Source organism: Thrips palmi, unplaced genomic scaffold, assembly GCF_012932325.1.
Source record: "Thrips palmi isolate BJ-2018 unplaced genomic scaffold, TpBJ-2018v1 HiC_scaffold_2, whole genome shotgun sequence".
Classification (NCBI taxonomy): Eukaryota; Metazoa; Arthropoda; class Insecta; order Thysanoptera; family Thripidae; genus Thrips; species Thrips palmi.
Genome location: NW_023144629.1, coordinates 4358643 through 4373070, shown reverse-complemented (window position 1 = coordinate 4373070; position 14428 = coordinate 4358643). Strand labels below are relative to the sequence as shown.

At 57.0% G+C, this 14428-nt stretch overlaps 2 protein-coding genes and 1 non-coding gene across 5 annotated transcripts; 2 read left to right on the top strand and 1 right to left on the bottom strand.

The window, feature by feature from the left end:
* Positions 1–141: 141 nt before the first annotated feature.
* Trnat-ugu lies at positions 142–214 on the bottom strand. Its single transcript has one exon. It is a non-coding gene; the product is annotated as a tRNA-Thr (tRNA).
* A 121-nt stretch (positions 215–335) lies between these two features.
* On the top strand, positions 336–2782 carry LOC117647296 (adenylate kinase isoenzyme 1-like). 2 transcript variants are annotated; one of them, XM_034389001.1, is made up of 6 exons: positions 336–613; positions 1048–1114; positions 1233–1396; positions 1472–1588; positions 1674–1862; positions 1949–2782. In XM_034389001.1, the coding sequence occupies exons 1-6, from the start codon at positions 605–607 to the stop codon at positions 2015–2017; spliced, it is 615 nt and encodes a 204-aa protein (XP_034244892.1). In that variant the 5' UTR covers positions 336–604; the 3' UTR covers positions 2018–2782. The 2 variants fall into 2 exon arrangements, with proteins under 2 accessions (XP_034244892.1, XP_034244891.1); XM_034389000.1 differs by lacking the exon at positions 336–613 and adding an exon at positions 713–982.
* A 2567-nt stretch (positions 2783–5349) lies between these two features.
* LOC117646848 (scavenger receptor class B member 1-like) lies at positions 5350–14185 on the top strand. 2 transcript variants are annotated; one of them, XM_034388111.1, is made up of 9 exons: positions 5350–5706; positions 9286–9467; positions 9636–9888; positions 10871–11012; positions 11341–11547; positions 11711–12110; positions 12243–12364; positions 12450–12578; positions 12666–14185. In XM_034388111.1, the coding sequence occupies exons 2-9, from the start codon at positions 9299–9301 to the stop codon at positions 12861–12863; spliced, it is 1620 nt and encodes a 539-aa protein (XP_034244002.1). In that variant the 5' UTR covers positions 5350–5706; positions 9286–9298; the 3' UTR covers positions 12864–14185. The 2 variants fall into 2 exon arrangements, with proteins under 2 accessions (XP_034244002.1, XP_034244001.1); XM_034388110.1 differs by lacking the exon at positions 5350–5706 and adding an exon at positions 6227–6285.
* The last annotated feature ends 243 nt before the right edge of the window (positions 14186–14428 follow it).

Genomic DNA, 14428 nt, shown 5'->3' with positions numbered 1-14428 from the left:
TTGCGTTGATAATTAATTAATCGGCAGGTTTTTCCCATTTAACTTGTCCTAAAAACTGCTAAGAGAATGAGTTCGATCACTTTCTGCCGAACGGTTCTAGAAGAGACTAAGGTTTATGCGAAATGCACGAGAAAAAACTACTGCCCCCTGTGAGATTTGAACTCACGACCCCTGGTTTACAAGACCAGTGCTCTAACCCCTGAGCTAAGGAGGCGAGATGGTGGGGAATGCGAAGCGGTCGCTTCTGTTTCCTCTTCCCCCACCAGCGGGTCGAGCCTGCGCGGCCGCGGCGCCGCGGCCCGCCCGCGCCGACAGGGACGGGGAAGGGGGGAGGGGCAGGGACGGAAAGTCGAGGCAGGACAGGGACAGGACGACAAGCCAACTCAGATAATATTTTCGTCCTGCTGTGCCAACGGGGGGTGGTCCTAGATCCTGCGTGAGAATCGGCGAAGGTGTGACCTCTGCTCGACCCGTTGCGGGCGCCACAAAGCCTTGCCAAGGGCCAGGGACCGCGCAGGACACGATCGACGGCCGCCAGTGACACAAGGACACGGAAGGACTTAACCTCATCCTCGCGCCCAGGACTCGCGGAATCGACGCCAAAATGACTGAGGTGAGTGGGACGAGGCCCGGGACCGGGGGCAATGCGACTCCACTGGGCGGGGAGCGTGTCGGTGCCGTTGTCAACTTAAATCGGGCGCTATTTCGGTTCGGGGTTCGGGCCGCAATGCTCCGTTTGGAGGCGCGCGTCGTCTCGGTCTCGGTCTCGGCGGACGCGACCAAGTCTGCCATGACGGACGGCCGGGACGGCGGCCCGGGAGGACTCTATGATTTCCATTTCCATAGTCGCTTTCCTGACGGTGTGCGTTTGCATCTTGAGTTATGCCTGCACCGGGAAGCGAGACGAGAGCACCGTGCACTTGGGGCCCTTGGGGGAGTGGGCCCGTGTCTTGAGACCCTGCACTCTTGTCAACAGGATGAGGTTGTCTATGTTTCTGCTGTCAGCGAGCTCCGTTGTACATTGTTACTGACTCCCTTCATTTGCAGGTACCGAGGCTCAACTTGGACATGACTCCATTCAAAGACGCCAAGCTACCCATTATTTGGGTGTTAGGTGAGCTTCTCTTCCGAACTACGAAAAACGATTACTTGCGACAGAAATCGTTGAAATGTTAACAATTAAAATTATCATTTTCTTTATTAGCTCATTGTTGATTTTGATCTTTTTATAGGAGGACCTGGCTCAGGCAAGGGTACTCAATGCGTCAAGATTGTTGAAAAGTTTGGGTACACCCACATTTCATCAGGAGATCTTCTGAGAGCCGAAGTTGCCTCTGGATCTGACCTTGGAAAATCTTGCGAAGCCATCATGAAATCGGGCAGCCTTGTTCCCACAGTAAGTGCGATACTCAGAGACATCTCAGTCACAAGTTTCTGCTGCGGCAGTCACTCATAATATTCTTGTCAACAGGGAGTGATCATGGACCTCATGAAGAAGGCAATTCTTGAAGCTGTGCCAACATCCAAGGGTTACCTCATCGATGGACTGCCAAGAGAGTTGGGACAAGCTAAGATTTTTGAGGAGGAGGTAATGTTCGATAATCCCGACACTCGTTTTGTGGGATGGAATCCTATTAAGATAAATTAATGGTGCTTTATTTGTTTGGTTGCAGATCTCAACTTGTGCTCTGGTTTTGAACTTTGAGGTGACAGATGAGACATTGAAGGCTCGTCTGCTCGAGAGAGGCAAAGCCTCTGGCCGTGTCGATGACCAGAATTTGGACACTATTTTGGCTCGCATTGAGACTTTCCATAATATTTCAGAGCCTGTTATTAAGCAGTATGCCAGCCTTTGTAAAACTGTAAGTTAAATGCACTTTTGCCTTTGGTTATTTTTTTTATTTCACGTAAGTGATTTTTTAATATGTTTTCCTTTGTGTTTTGACAGATCAATGCCGAGCGGCCCGTGGATGAGGTGTTTGCTGACGTTGAAACAGTCCTCAAAGCACTCGCATAGGTCTCTTCATTATGGCCAGCTCATTAGGCATTAGTTGAAATTGTCTCTTTTGCTCACTATTTAGTTTTAATGTTTTGTGCATATTGGAGATTTTTAACTGCTAATCATACCAATTATTTTATTATTAACAATACCAGTACCTGCTTTCCAATCACTTTGCAAGTGGCTGTTTAAATTATTTTATACCAGGGTATTTTATTTCTGGAAATGCATTTGTGTGCTTGTCTTAAAAATTTATTTTTGTTGTCTTTTTGCACATTGCACGTGTGCTTTTGTGTTTCGTTTCTTTCTTAAAGAAACATTATTTATTTAGGTCCTGGTGAAAATTTCTGTCTTTATTTTCTATTGCCAATCATCCAGAGATGTGGGAGTTGCTCAGTATTATTTTCCCTTGTAGAAAAACTACATGTTGACTACTAGTCCCATTGTCTAGTCATTTTTCAAACATTTGTACTAGTCATAATGTCAATCATCTTTACATTTTAGTGCTGCTGAAGTATGAACATCAATTGTCAGACAGAGACATGCAGTGAGTTCTCATTTTCGATGAGCAGGCTTCAATTTTTTGGTCATTGTTATAAAAATGTTCTAATACCAAATGTATTACTTCTTTAATCCCAGTTATCTTGTTGTAGTTGTTGTTACGTTGTTACTTATTTATTTCTGTTGTTAAACGTTCGAAATGCTCTTGGAGTGGGATGTGTGTGTGTAAAATCATCACGACCCGTGCATTAAATAAAAAATTGCTCACTTTGATTACACCAAGCAAGTGTTTTTAATTGTGCCCTTCCCGTGTAGTTTGCTTTGCGTGGACCGCCAATGCTGAAAAGCGCGCCAACTTCCAACTTCACGCCACTGTTAGAAGCGGTAATCAGGGTCCATTGAGTTGACGTGCTCGACGCTTTCAAGTTCTCTCTAAGCCCACACACACACACACACACACACACATTGGCTAATTGGTGTGCCGGCCGGCCTTCCGTCTTCCGTCCTGAAATCCGAAAGCCCTTTCATTCAGGCAGCGCTGACCGCGAGCACCGCTCTCGTCGCTCTGTCTCTCTCGCACTCATGGGGCGTCCCATACGGGTGCGAGAGAGACAGAGCGACGAAAGCGGTGCTCGGAATCGGCCCGCTGGCGCGCTGGCCGAGGCGGGGGCTGGTTTTACAGTCTATCGTCCCGGCGGAACTCCTTCCACTTATTCTATCAGCAGTGGTTAGCCGAGCCGGCCCAGCAGCCCAACCCCACGTCCTGGACGTTCGCCGGCCGGCCGCCCGGCGTGGACCTGGAAGACGCGGTCCGCGGACTGGAGCAGCATCGCGACGGGCTAGACGCGGAGGGGAGGGGATGCCAGAACGGCGACATGAAGCGAAGCGAGTCGCCTAGTGACCTCATGGACGTGGACAGACAGGCGCTCCCTTCCCGCCCCCGCGTGTCCTGCCCGGTCCTGCAGGGCCTGCACACGGCCACGACGGCCGCGGAGGCCAAGGGCTGGGGCCGTGGCCGTGCGTCAGGCCGCCAGACGTCGCCTCGCACTGGACCGCGGTAGATCGCGGCGGTCGGGTCGCGACTTGAGGTCGGAACTTGGGAATCCGAGGCAGCCGCTCCGAGCAGGGCGTCCTGGTGCTTCCCTCCCGCCGTCGACAGGTAGGTACTGTACCGCGGTGCAGGAGACTGATTCCGAAAGGCGCCGCTCTGTCTCTGTTGTACCCATAGGAACGCCCCATGAGTGCGAGAGACAGAGCGACGAAGACGACTCTCGGAATCAGTCGGGACGGATTCCCGGCGGGGAATCTCGCTTGTTTCAATCAGACGAATTTTCAGCAATTTAATTACGTGCGACGCCTGCTGCTTCTGCTGGTGGATATACGGCGCGCGGTGTCCGTTTTTTTTTTTTGTTGCGAGGAATGTTCGATATCGGAAGCGAAAGGGGTGGGGGTGGAGGGTCGGGGGATGGACAGCCCGGCCAGTCTCGCGGAGAGAGAGAGTTGAATAACTCGCGCGGGTATGTTGTGCAGAATCCTCCTATCATGCACACACCACTCGCTTCGGCGCTGTTGTTTTTCGTTGGGGGAGAGGGGCACAGGAAAACTGGCTGGACGGGTGGCTTGCCGGTGCCGGGATTGGACGCCTTGCCTCGACTCGCGACTCGCCTCTCCACCAGGAAGTGAGGCTCTCTCGCCGTTTCGGGGCCCGCTGCCAATGCTGCCGGCCGGTCCCGAAGGAACGTTTCATCGCTCTGTCTCTGTCTAGCTCATGGGGCGTCCCATCAGGGTGCGAGAGAGACAGAGCGATCGGGACGGAACCGCTCTGGCTGCCGGCTGCTCGCTCCTGCGCGTGGAAGTCCGTGGAAGTCGCCGCCGCGGTGCCGCGGTCATTCCCGTCCGGAGCAGCCCTGTGCCGGAGGCTCCGCAGTCGCCGAGGGCCTCGGTGTCCTTGGGGAGGGCTCGGACGGCGGGCACCTCCCTCTTGTGCACGTGCGGGATGCACTTCGACCGGCAGCGCAAGACGTGCACGTGCACGTCCTTGGACGCGGCCTCCGGACCAAAACACCAAAACACTTGGCGGGGGGTCCGTGGCCGCGGTGGCCGCGTGATTCACGCGCACGGCGAGCCGCTGCCGCACGCGCCACGCTCGGCCGTGAATTGGCACCACGCTCCGCCACGCCGCGGCGTCTCTGGCCGCGGCCACGCTCGGGTCCCTATCGGGTCCCTCGGGTCAGCCGATCGGAGAGCCGAAGGTGGACGCGACGGCTTCGGCCGCGCGCCGCGTCGTCGAGGCGGTGGCAGGTGCGGCGGCGGCAGGCTCTTGAGGCTCTTGAGCTTGCTTGGCCTGGGCGGCGGCCTGCTTCGCCTGCTCGCGGGGCGCGGAGGCGCGGAGCGGAGTGAGGGCAGGGCGCGGGGCACAAAGGAATCAACCGGATCCGAACGCCTCCGCCGCACTGGGCTCAGTGCTGCGATGCACGGGCATGCATGGGCCGCCGGGTTGCGTCAGAGGCGTCCAAGTGCCCGGACTACTTGCACACCAAGGCGAAGGCGTCGCCGTGTCGGGTCGGGCCAGGTCGGCTGGCCCGGTCCTGATGCAATCCATGCCCCTCCCCTTTCCCCCAGAAGCTGCCGCCCTGCCGGCGGGCCTAGAGTCGGCCGCGGGGCGCTTAGCGCTTCGCTTATCACCCCACGCGTAGTGAGGCCGCCGCCACCGAGGAAGCGAGCGGAGCGGCACGGCGATTTGAACGCCACCCGCCGCTGAGCCGCCACGCCGCCACGCCGCGCCGAGGAGGAGAGGGAGGGCGGGGACCAGCTGCGCTGTGTTTTGGTACGGCGGGCGGACGGTCGGACCAGACGGGCGGACGGTCAGACGACGGCCGGAGGGGCGTCCTCGTGTGTTGGCTGTTGGCTTTGGTTTGTCGTTAGTTGTAGTGCGGCGTGCGCAGCGTGCGCCGGGGTGGCAGTGTTGTGCGGCGCGCGTTTCAGTTTGCGTAGAGTGCGTGCGTTCGGCAGTGAGTGGGTGTGGGTGTTTAAGTGCGGCTGGTGACACCCGCAGCACTCGTCGTTACGCGCCTCGTGCACGCGGCCGAGCATGGCGGCACGGCGCGGCACGGCGGCGCAGGACACATGCATATGCATAGGTGGCCGTCGTGCGGCCCTCGACCAGCTCCTCGTCTAGGTTAGGTGGCACTCGGGCAGGAATCGAGGTGAGTAGTGGCGAGTAGCGGTGGAAGGCGAGGCTGAGCTCGCGGACGAGCGGCACGGCGACGCTCTGGGAAGGAGCCAAGCGCAGCGCGAAGCGCGTCGCCGTGGCCGTGGCATGCAGGATAAAAACAACAGCATGGCCGACCGCCCCGTCGAGACTGCGAGTGATATTTGCGTTGGAGGCAGCACCCGGTGGCGTTTGCACCCGATGGAACCCGACCTGCGGCCTGCGACGCGAGTGTCAGCGACGACGCACAGCGCACCAGGATCCAAACAAAGAGTTGGGCGACTGGCTGAGGCGAGGCTGCGTTTGGTCGGCGGCTGGCGCGGCGCACCCAGCCCAGCATGGCAGCATGGCCGAGAGCAACAGGAGCCTCCCCTCCCCCTCCCCCCCGCGCGGCTGGTCTAGCCGTCTAGCCAGCCAGCCTCCTAGCGCGGCACCGGCGTCCAGGGTCCTTCGGGAGAGGCAAGCCTGCCTGGAGCTGGAGCCTGGACTCCGCCTCCAGCCGGCCGAAACTAATGACGTCTTGGAGCCTCATGACGGGCGCGCGCTCCGGACCAGGAAAAAGAAATCAAAATACGTACGTTTTTGGGAGCGGTATCGATGACAAGGAACGGCGTCATCGAATCTGCGAGCGAATGTGGACGCGGTCGAAAAGTGGGGGCAGTGGCAGTGGCAACGCGCCTCCCGGAGGTTCAAGGCGCTGCTGATAACGACCGTCGGCGGCCCGGGTCGAAGGCCGTGAAGGGCGCGTGTGTGCTCAGCTCGGCGCAGTCGCTTGCTTGGCCGACCCGACGTCGCCGGCGGCAAGCCCTTGGAAGGGACGGTGTCGGCGACCCTGCCGGTGATTGGCTGAATGAAAAATTCGCGTTCCAGACGACTCCCTCCCTCTCCCACGCTTCGCGGCCCTCGCGGCCCTAGCGTCCTTGGCCCTTCCATCCTTCCATCACGAGGACGGAGTTCCGGTCGGTCTGGGCCTTGGGGGCCTTGGGGCAGCCGAGAGCGACCAGCCGCACCAGACCACGAATTTTCCATTCATTCTTTGTCGGAATACTTTGCGTGGCTTCCCCGTGACAGCGCGCATGCCTTGGCTATAACGTGTTTATTTTATATTGCTGTGCGCGCATTGCACTGTCATTTGATTGCCCATCGCTTTTTTTGTTTCGCGAGTTTGGCGCGCCTGGCTGGCTGCGCTGCGCAGCGCTGCGCGCCAGCATTGTTGTTAGCCCGGCCGGCCGCAGTTGCAGGAAAGGCCGTACAGGCTGCGGGGCTGCAGGGCGCTAACCAGGGGCATACGTCGCGGAGGGTGAGTCACAGGACGGGGTGACAGTCACCAAGTCACGCGCGCGTCATCGGCACGTCCGCCTGGAACGGGGCCTTGGTGGCCTGCTCGCTGCTTATCGTGCCTGCTAACGCCCAAGACACGCGCGCGGCGTGGCGGCGTGGCCGGGCGTGACGCGGCGGGGTCCAACTTCCGACTGACTAATTTTCGCGCCGCCGATGGCCGGGTGAGCGTCCTCCCTTCGACGAGGCCGACGACGACGCAGGCCGAAGACGCCCCGCGGTGTCACTCAGTCGCTCTGTCTCTCTCGCACCCGTACGGAGGGCCCCGTGAGTGCGAGAGAGACAGAACGACTCATCTGAATCGCCCCCGCAGCGCGCTTTGTTTTATCCGAGCGAGAAAGTGCTCTTGCTGGAGTGGAACGGGACGGGGCCATCGCCGTGCCCCACTGCGTTATCACTGAGACGTCTCTCTCCCTCGCACCCTCGGCGTGCCCCCGCGTGTGTGAGCGAGACGGAGACGCGTCGGAATGAGTCCCCGAGCGGTCCCCGTATCGCATCCCAGCTCCCGCTCGGCGCTCTGTGCTAGTCCGAGGCCGCGCGTGGCTGCCCCTGGCTGCCCGTCGACGGTCATGACGGACACGGGCTCCTTGGTCACTTTCGGCGCGGTAGTAGCAACCGTCACGGCGCCGCCCGCGATCTCGCCGCGCTGCTTTGCTGCTTATCGTCCGCGGCTGCAGACTGACTCCGAGAGTCGTTTTCGTCGCTCTGTCTCTCTCGCACTCGTGGCGCGTCCCGTACAGGTGCGAGGGAGACAGAGCGACGAGAACGACTCTCGAAATCAGTCTGCTGGTGGCTGGTGAACCGCACGGGTCGTTGGTCTTCCTTCCTGATAGCGCTGTGCATACTCGTACTGCAGGCGGCGGTGCGGCGCCCCCGCAGTGGGCCAGAAGACCGGTGGAGGCGGTCACAATCCCGGATGCGTCAAAGTCGCTAAATGGGACTCGAACCGAACGTGTGACCCCACCAATGGACGAGGAGTCCATTGGTGGAGTCACACGATCGGTTCGAGTCAAACACGCCTACAATTTGGGCTGCTTCCACCGGTCTCCTGGCTCACTGTGCGCTTGTCGCCTGGTGGGTCCGCGGCTTAGGCCGTGCGCGTGACGCGTGGCCGCGGTACAGCCAGCGCCAGGTGCAGTGCAGGTGCAGCGAGGCCCGTCTCATCTGGGAAAGAGCGCACCCCGGCCACGTGTTCGCCATACATGCCCTGCCCAATCGATACTCAGGTGCGGCGGCTGATAACGTCTCCGCGTTGCGTCTGCGTGGCCCTCGGCTGTGACGTGCCGTGATGGATGGAATGTTTGGCGTGCGCTATCCTTGGCTATCCTTGTTCCTAGGCGCCGCCAAGCCCAGCCCCCGCGCAGTCCAGCCGCCCGATCCCGGAGGCTCGTCTGTCTCTCTCGCTCTCACGGCGGCCCCCATACGGGTGCGAGAGAGACAGCCGTCGGAATCAGACGACCGCTCTAATCAGGGAGCGACGTCGAGCTGATTCCGAGCAGTGTACCGTCGCGCTTTCTCTCTCGCGCCGCTGAGGAAAGCCCCTTGAGTGCGAGAGAGACAGAAGCCGGCAGGCCGCGCTAATGTACTGCTTCCTCCCGGACGGACACGCGCTGGTCGAAACCTCGTGAGCGGACCTGGCAAACCCGGGCAGTCCTAGACAACCCCGGCAACCCTCCCCCTGGGGTTGTCCTTGGCGCTGCGCGGCCCCGGCGCGGCGGCCCTGGCGGCGGGACGTCTGGCCCGCTTCTTTATCGACGAGATGGGCGTATGTCGGGTTGCTGAACCCGCCCCGCGCCCCGCCGGCTGCTGCAGTGTACTGCCGTGGTACTGCAGCGTGCCCTCGGTGGCTGCGCGCTGCGCCGTCGCCGTGCGTCGGCCGTCGGTCCCGAAGACGCGTCGCGGGGTGGGATGGGCCGCGGGATGGATGAAGTGAAGTCAGGCCCAGGCCAGGCCCCCCACCACGCGGTGCATGTAGGCGATAAGCGCTGCGCCGGCTTGGGCATGGACGGCACGGCGCTGGCGGATTGACGCCGCCGAGGCGATCCTGCCCGGCACGCCCGGCACCGCGCAGCGCGGCCACGCCACTGCGCTGCCAATTTCCCCGCGACGCGGAGCCGCGGAGCGCGCATCCGTCAAGACGCGTCACGACGCGCGGTCGCGAACGCCGAGCTGCCTCCACGACGGCCACCTCCAGGGCGGCGACTCGCTACACATCGCGCCCGCTCTCTGCCCCCAGGCTGCCGTCCGCCATGACGGCCGAGAAGAAGGCCGCCAGCAAGTGGCCCCACCTGCGCTACAGCCGCGCGGCCGCCGACCTGGGGCCCTCGCTGCACGGCCTGCACGGCGACGAGCTCCAGGGACCCACGCTGGGCGGCAGGGCGCGCCGGAAAAGATGCGGACTCTGTCGGATCACCTGCGGTGAGTTGGATCACCATGGTTATTTTTGCGATTCTTTCGGCTGCTTGTTGACATGAAAGTGGAATGCAAATTTGTTCGGGACAAGTGCGGGTGTCTTCTCCGCAAACAATGAGCCGCGCTGCGGCAGTCTGCTCAGACTTTGACTCATGTTGGCCTGGCGGTGCGCAGGGGTCGTCGTCGCCGTGCTGTTCCTCTTGGTGCTGGCGGGCTCGGCGCTGCTCTGCTTCACCAACTTCTTCGAGACGATGGTGCGCCGGGGGCTGGTGTTCCAGGAGGACGGGCCGCTGTTCGCGGGGTGGCGGCAGCCCGCGCTCAAGCCCCTGGTGCGCGTCTTCGTCTACAACTACACCAACTCGGACGAGTTCCTGGAGGGCCTGGCCCCGAAGCTCCGCGTCCAGGAGGTCGGCCCGTACTCGTACAGGTGAGTCGGGACTGCCGCGACGACGCACGGTGGGCCAGAAGGCCGGTGGAAGTGGCCAAAACTCTAGACGCGTTTCGAGCTCCAGCGTCGCTGAATGGGACTCGAATCGAACGTGTGACCCCACCAATGGATTGCTCTCCGAACGAGGAATCCATTGGTGGGGTCACACGTTCGGTTCGAGCCCTGATTAGTGACTCTGGAGCCCAAAACTCGTCTAGAGTTTTGGCCGCCTCCACCGGTCTTCTGGCCCACTGTGCGACGGGGACGGGTGTCCTCTCCGATCTTCGAGGGCTCGTGTACGCGAAGAGGACGCTACGCACCACTCGGTCGGTTGGGTTGTTATCGCGACCCAGACGAGCCATTCCCAAGGGCCGCTTCGTCGCTCTGTCTCTCTCGCACCCCTTCGTGACGCCCCACGAGTGCGACGGAGACAGCGCGACGAAGCGCGCCTTCGGACTCGTCCCGCTGGCCCCGCGGTGCCGCGAGCAGCGCGAGCCGCGATGTGCAAAGACTGTTTTCCGGCCTATCTCTCTGTGGGTCGCCGCGTCGCCGCGCCGTCTTTCTGTTTCTGGCAAGGCCGATCGGCAATCGGCCCAATCTGCGCCGCGCCGCGACTGGAATCCAAATGGCAAATTAGTGTTCGTGTGGCGCGCAGCGCACCGCGCACCGCGGATTGGATTCGGCCCCGCTGGACAATTATATTGGCTTTCGGCTGGGAAACCCGGCGTTACAATGCACTCGCGACATCCACCATCCACGCGCGGTGTGCACATTGCTGTCCCGGGCGACGTTTTTAACGCGAAAAACAGTGCCGACTCACCACGGCTTGCACACTAAACGCCAACGACGACGGAGCGGCATGGCATTCCCTGACGGGCGTCACCGACGACTTCCGCCTGGCTGATAAAGTCCGCTTCTCGCGTTGAAATTTTACGGGCGAGCCCAAAAAGACAGGAACCAATTTGTTTTTCGCGCATTGTAGGGAGACGCTGGAACGGGTCAACATTCGCTTCCACGACAACGGCACCATGTCTTACAGCGAGAAGCGGACGCACGTGTTCGAGCCGACGCTGTCTGGCGGCTCTGAGGACGACGTGGTGACGGTGCCCAACCTGCCTCTCATCGTGAGTACAGAGTCCAGCCTGTCTGGAGCGAACGGGAGAGAGGTGACCCACACGGTGACATCAGCGCGCACTGCCATTGGCTTAGCAGCCAAAGCCTTCCGTGCTGTCGTCAAGTCTGCTGGAGCGAACGCCTGCGAGGTAGGCAGCCTTCCTGGCTGCAGCGCGCAGCGGCGTGGCGCGCGGCCTACCTCCCAGGCGTTCCCCGGCAGCTCAAACTTCTAGACGCGTTTTGAGCTCCAGAGTCGCTAAACAGGACTCGAACCGAGCGTGTGACCCCACCAATGGATTGCTCGTTCGGAGAGCCGATGTCTTACTGTCGGTGTTGCAGGGCGCCATGGCACGGGTCGTGAACGAGGGCGCCATCGCGCAGTTCGCGCTCAACGGCGCCTTCCTCTTCTCGCCGCCCGCCCAGTTCGACCGCCTGCGCGCCAAGGACTTCCTCTTCGGCTACAACAACTCTGTCTACAACTTCGCCAAGGGCGTCTCGGCGCTGTCGCAGAGCGGCCCCGTGCCCAAGCTGGGCCTCATCGCCACGGTGAGGCCGCGCGAGAGGCGCTCTGTCTCTCTCGCACTTACAGGGAAGCCCCATGAGTGCGAGAGAGACAGAGCGACGAAAACGTGGAGCAGGCTTGCGGTCTGTGTGGTACACTGTCCATCTCGTTTCCGCGGCAGTGCTGTGAACTTGCGTCGTTTTGCAGCGCTCCGGCCTGAGCAACGACAGGTACACCGTGTTCACGGGCAAGGGCAACTTCTCCCTGCTGGACGTGGTGTCGCGCTTCAACGGCCGGGAGGCGCTGTCGGTGTGGGAGAGCGACGACTGCAACCGCATCGACGGCTCGGAGGGCGCCTTCTTCAACCTGGACGCGCTGCGCGACCGCCGGCCCGTCCACGTGTTCAACGCGGGCATCTGCCGGCGCCTGGCGCTCGAGTTCAAGTCCGAGACAACGGTCATGGACGGCATCCCCGCGCTGCGCTACGGCCCGCCCGACAACTTCTTCCACAACGCGCTGGACAACAGCGACAACGCGTGCTACCGCCACTCCAGCTTCGACACGCACCTACCCTCCGGCGTGTTCAACAACTCGGCCTGTTCCTACGGTGCGTAGCGCGTAGCGTCGAGTGGGGGCCGAGATTTTCTGGGCTTGGAACGGTTGGCTAGTGCGTTGGCACAGTGGAGGGAAGCCAAATCCTCTAATGCTATCATTCATATCTTTATCTTTTGCAATCCAGGGTCACCAACATATTTGTCGTTTCCACATTTTTATCTTGGCGATCCCAGCCTCAGAAATGTGGTGGACGGCATGGACCCACCAGATCCGGAGAAACATCAAATGTACTTCACTATTCATCCCGTAAGAACACTGAGTTGTCGGCCTTTTACCTGCTTATTTTGTACACTCTGTCAATGTGGTATCAATCTCTGTATTTTCCTACCAGGTTCTGGGAATGAATTTAGGAGCGGTGTCAAGGATCCAAATAAACGTCATGATCAAGAAGGCTTCATACGTCCCACAATTGAATCGTTTTGAAGATGGAATGATAATTCCAGTTGCCTGGATAGAAACTGTAAGTGAGGAAAAAAAAAAACAATTCAAAACATAATTTTTTAACTACTGATTTGACAGGTTGTGTTCATTAATATAATTTTTACAGAATGCAAGACAGTTCCCAGAGGAGACAAAGAGAGCAGTGTATCATGCAACTTTCACTCTGAGAGCGGTTGAAAAAGGAATGATGTATGCCTTCCCCATCCTGACCTTTATTATGGCCTGCATATTAGCATGCATCATAATTCCATGTGGAACAAAACGACCCAAAGAACCTCCCATCCAAGTAATCAGACTATCGTAGTCTGTATTGTGATAGAAAAAAAGTGTTCTGTTTAGTGTTAAATTGTTTGGTTTAAAATAGTTTATTAATTGTTGTAGCCCTGTATCTATTACCATGTTTGGATATAACAGGTAAAAAATGAACTTAAGTAGGTGATCTGCTTAAGTAAATGGGATTGCTGGTCTCCGCTCGAAAATGTGCAGATATTGGACCACAGCAAAAGTTTTGGAGAAGTAATCTTGGGAAGTGGAATTTTGTCTCAAACACAAATTGAAATTGAGAAAGATCAGCTTTGGAAATTGTTTAATTTCAAATGCATGACTTCCAACTTTCACTGTCAAGTTATTTATTTTCTTAAACATTCCTTTAAAATAGCATGAATTGTGGTTTTCATTATTTATCAAATGTAATTGTGTGACAAAGAACTGATTTAAATGTAAGATTTGAAACTATGTAAAATTATTTAAGTTGTCTACTTTTTTATTTAGAAAGTAAATTGTTCAATTTAAGTGTTTTCGATAAGCGTAGTAGATATGTGTACTGTCTCCTGACATGATTGAGCTAGGGACCAAACAAATCGTACATTCATCCTGAATGGTGTACATGATTGTTAGTAATTCAGTTTTGTCTTTTGATATGTGCCTTTTCCCCATACTTTTGGGATCCTTTGTGTCATTCAAATGTTTTATGTACAACATTTAATTATTAAGTTGGGATTGTGGACACAGCTGTGATGTGTTAGTAGTTGTGACTTAGGGGAACAAATTCAGTAACTAGTTACTAATCATGTTTTGGTAATATTTCTTTGCATTTGTTACCTCCATGGAAGTCATCGAAGGTTGTGAAAGCCGTCCTTTAAAGCGCTTACAAATGATAGCTGACTGCATCTCCACCTTGTATTAGAGGCTTCCTGCTCTGAAAATGTGAAAGTTTTCCTCTGATCTCAGTAATAGAGACAAGTACGAATGCATTCGAATTAGTTTAACTGGTGCAATGTAGCGCATAGTCAAGCGGTGTCAGTCAGCCCTTGTGTGATCTTGCCTCTACCTGTGCCATAATTAGACAGGACACTGTTCACTGTGATATTTGTGAGTTTTTATAAGTTAGTTAGGTAATTAATTCATGAATGATAACTTGATACTCATTGAGTTTTACCGTAACATTCCAGTCCAGAGAACAATTGTTAACAAATATTTAAGGCTCTGAGAGTCTGCTTAACTCACTGTATTTCCTGCTCAATGTATGTTTCACTTTATAGATACCATTGCACTATTAAGAGTGACTATCTTTAAAACAAATGTATAAAACGTATGTTTCATGTCAATTCCATTTTTGGATTCTCAGTTTTGTTCTATAAAAATTGCCCTGGATTATCATCTATTTACCTCCTCTGCCATAAAAGTGTGGCTTTGCCACTTGCATCTTGTAGCTTAGAGTCCATTGGTCAGAAATATGTCTAGGGGTAAGTTGAAGTACATCAGTTCACCATCTTGATGACCATTTGACACAAATTTCATTCATGTTTTCATTTTCAGTTGAGCTAGCTAGTTAAAAGATGATTCAGAATAAAGATGTACTTTTCCCAA

Bases quoted from the DNA above. Each gene is read 5' to 3' on its own strand.
- LOC117646848 (XM_034388110.1), top strand. From the start codon at position 6,242: ATGACGGGCGCGCGCTCCGGACCAGGAAAAAGAAATCAAAATAC. The intron at 12,111-12,242 runs GTGCGTAGCGCG...TTTGCAATCCAG, and splicing joins CAACTCGGCCTGTTCCTACG to GGTCACCAACATATTTGTCG. The intron at 12,365-12,449 runs GTAAGAACACTG...TTTTCCTACCAG, and splicing joins TGTACTTCACTATTCATCCC to GTTCTGGGAATGAATTTAGG.
- LOC117647296 (XM_034389000.1), top strand. From the start codon at position 728: ATGCTCCGTTTGGAGGCGCGCGTCGTCTCGGTCTCGGTCTCGGCGGAC. The intron at 983-1,047 runs GTTGTCTATGTT...CTTCATTTGCAG, and splicing joins ACTCTTGTCAACAGGATGAG to GTACCGAGGCTCAACTTGGA. The intron at 1,397-1,471 runs GTAAGTGCGATA...TCTTGTCAACAG, and splicing joins CGGGCAGCCTTGTTCCCACA to GGAGTGATCATGGACCTCAT.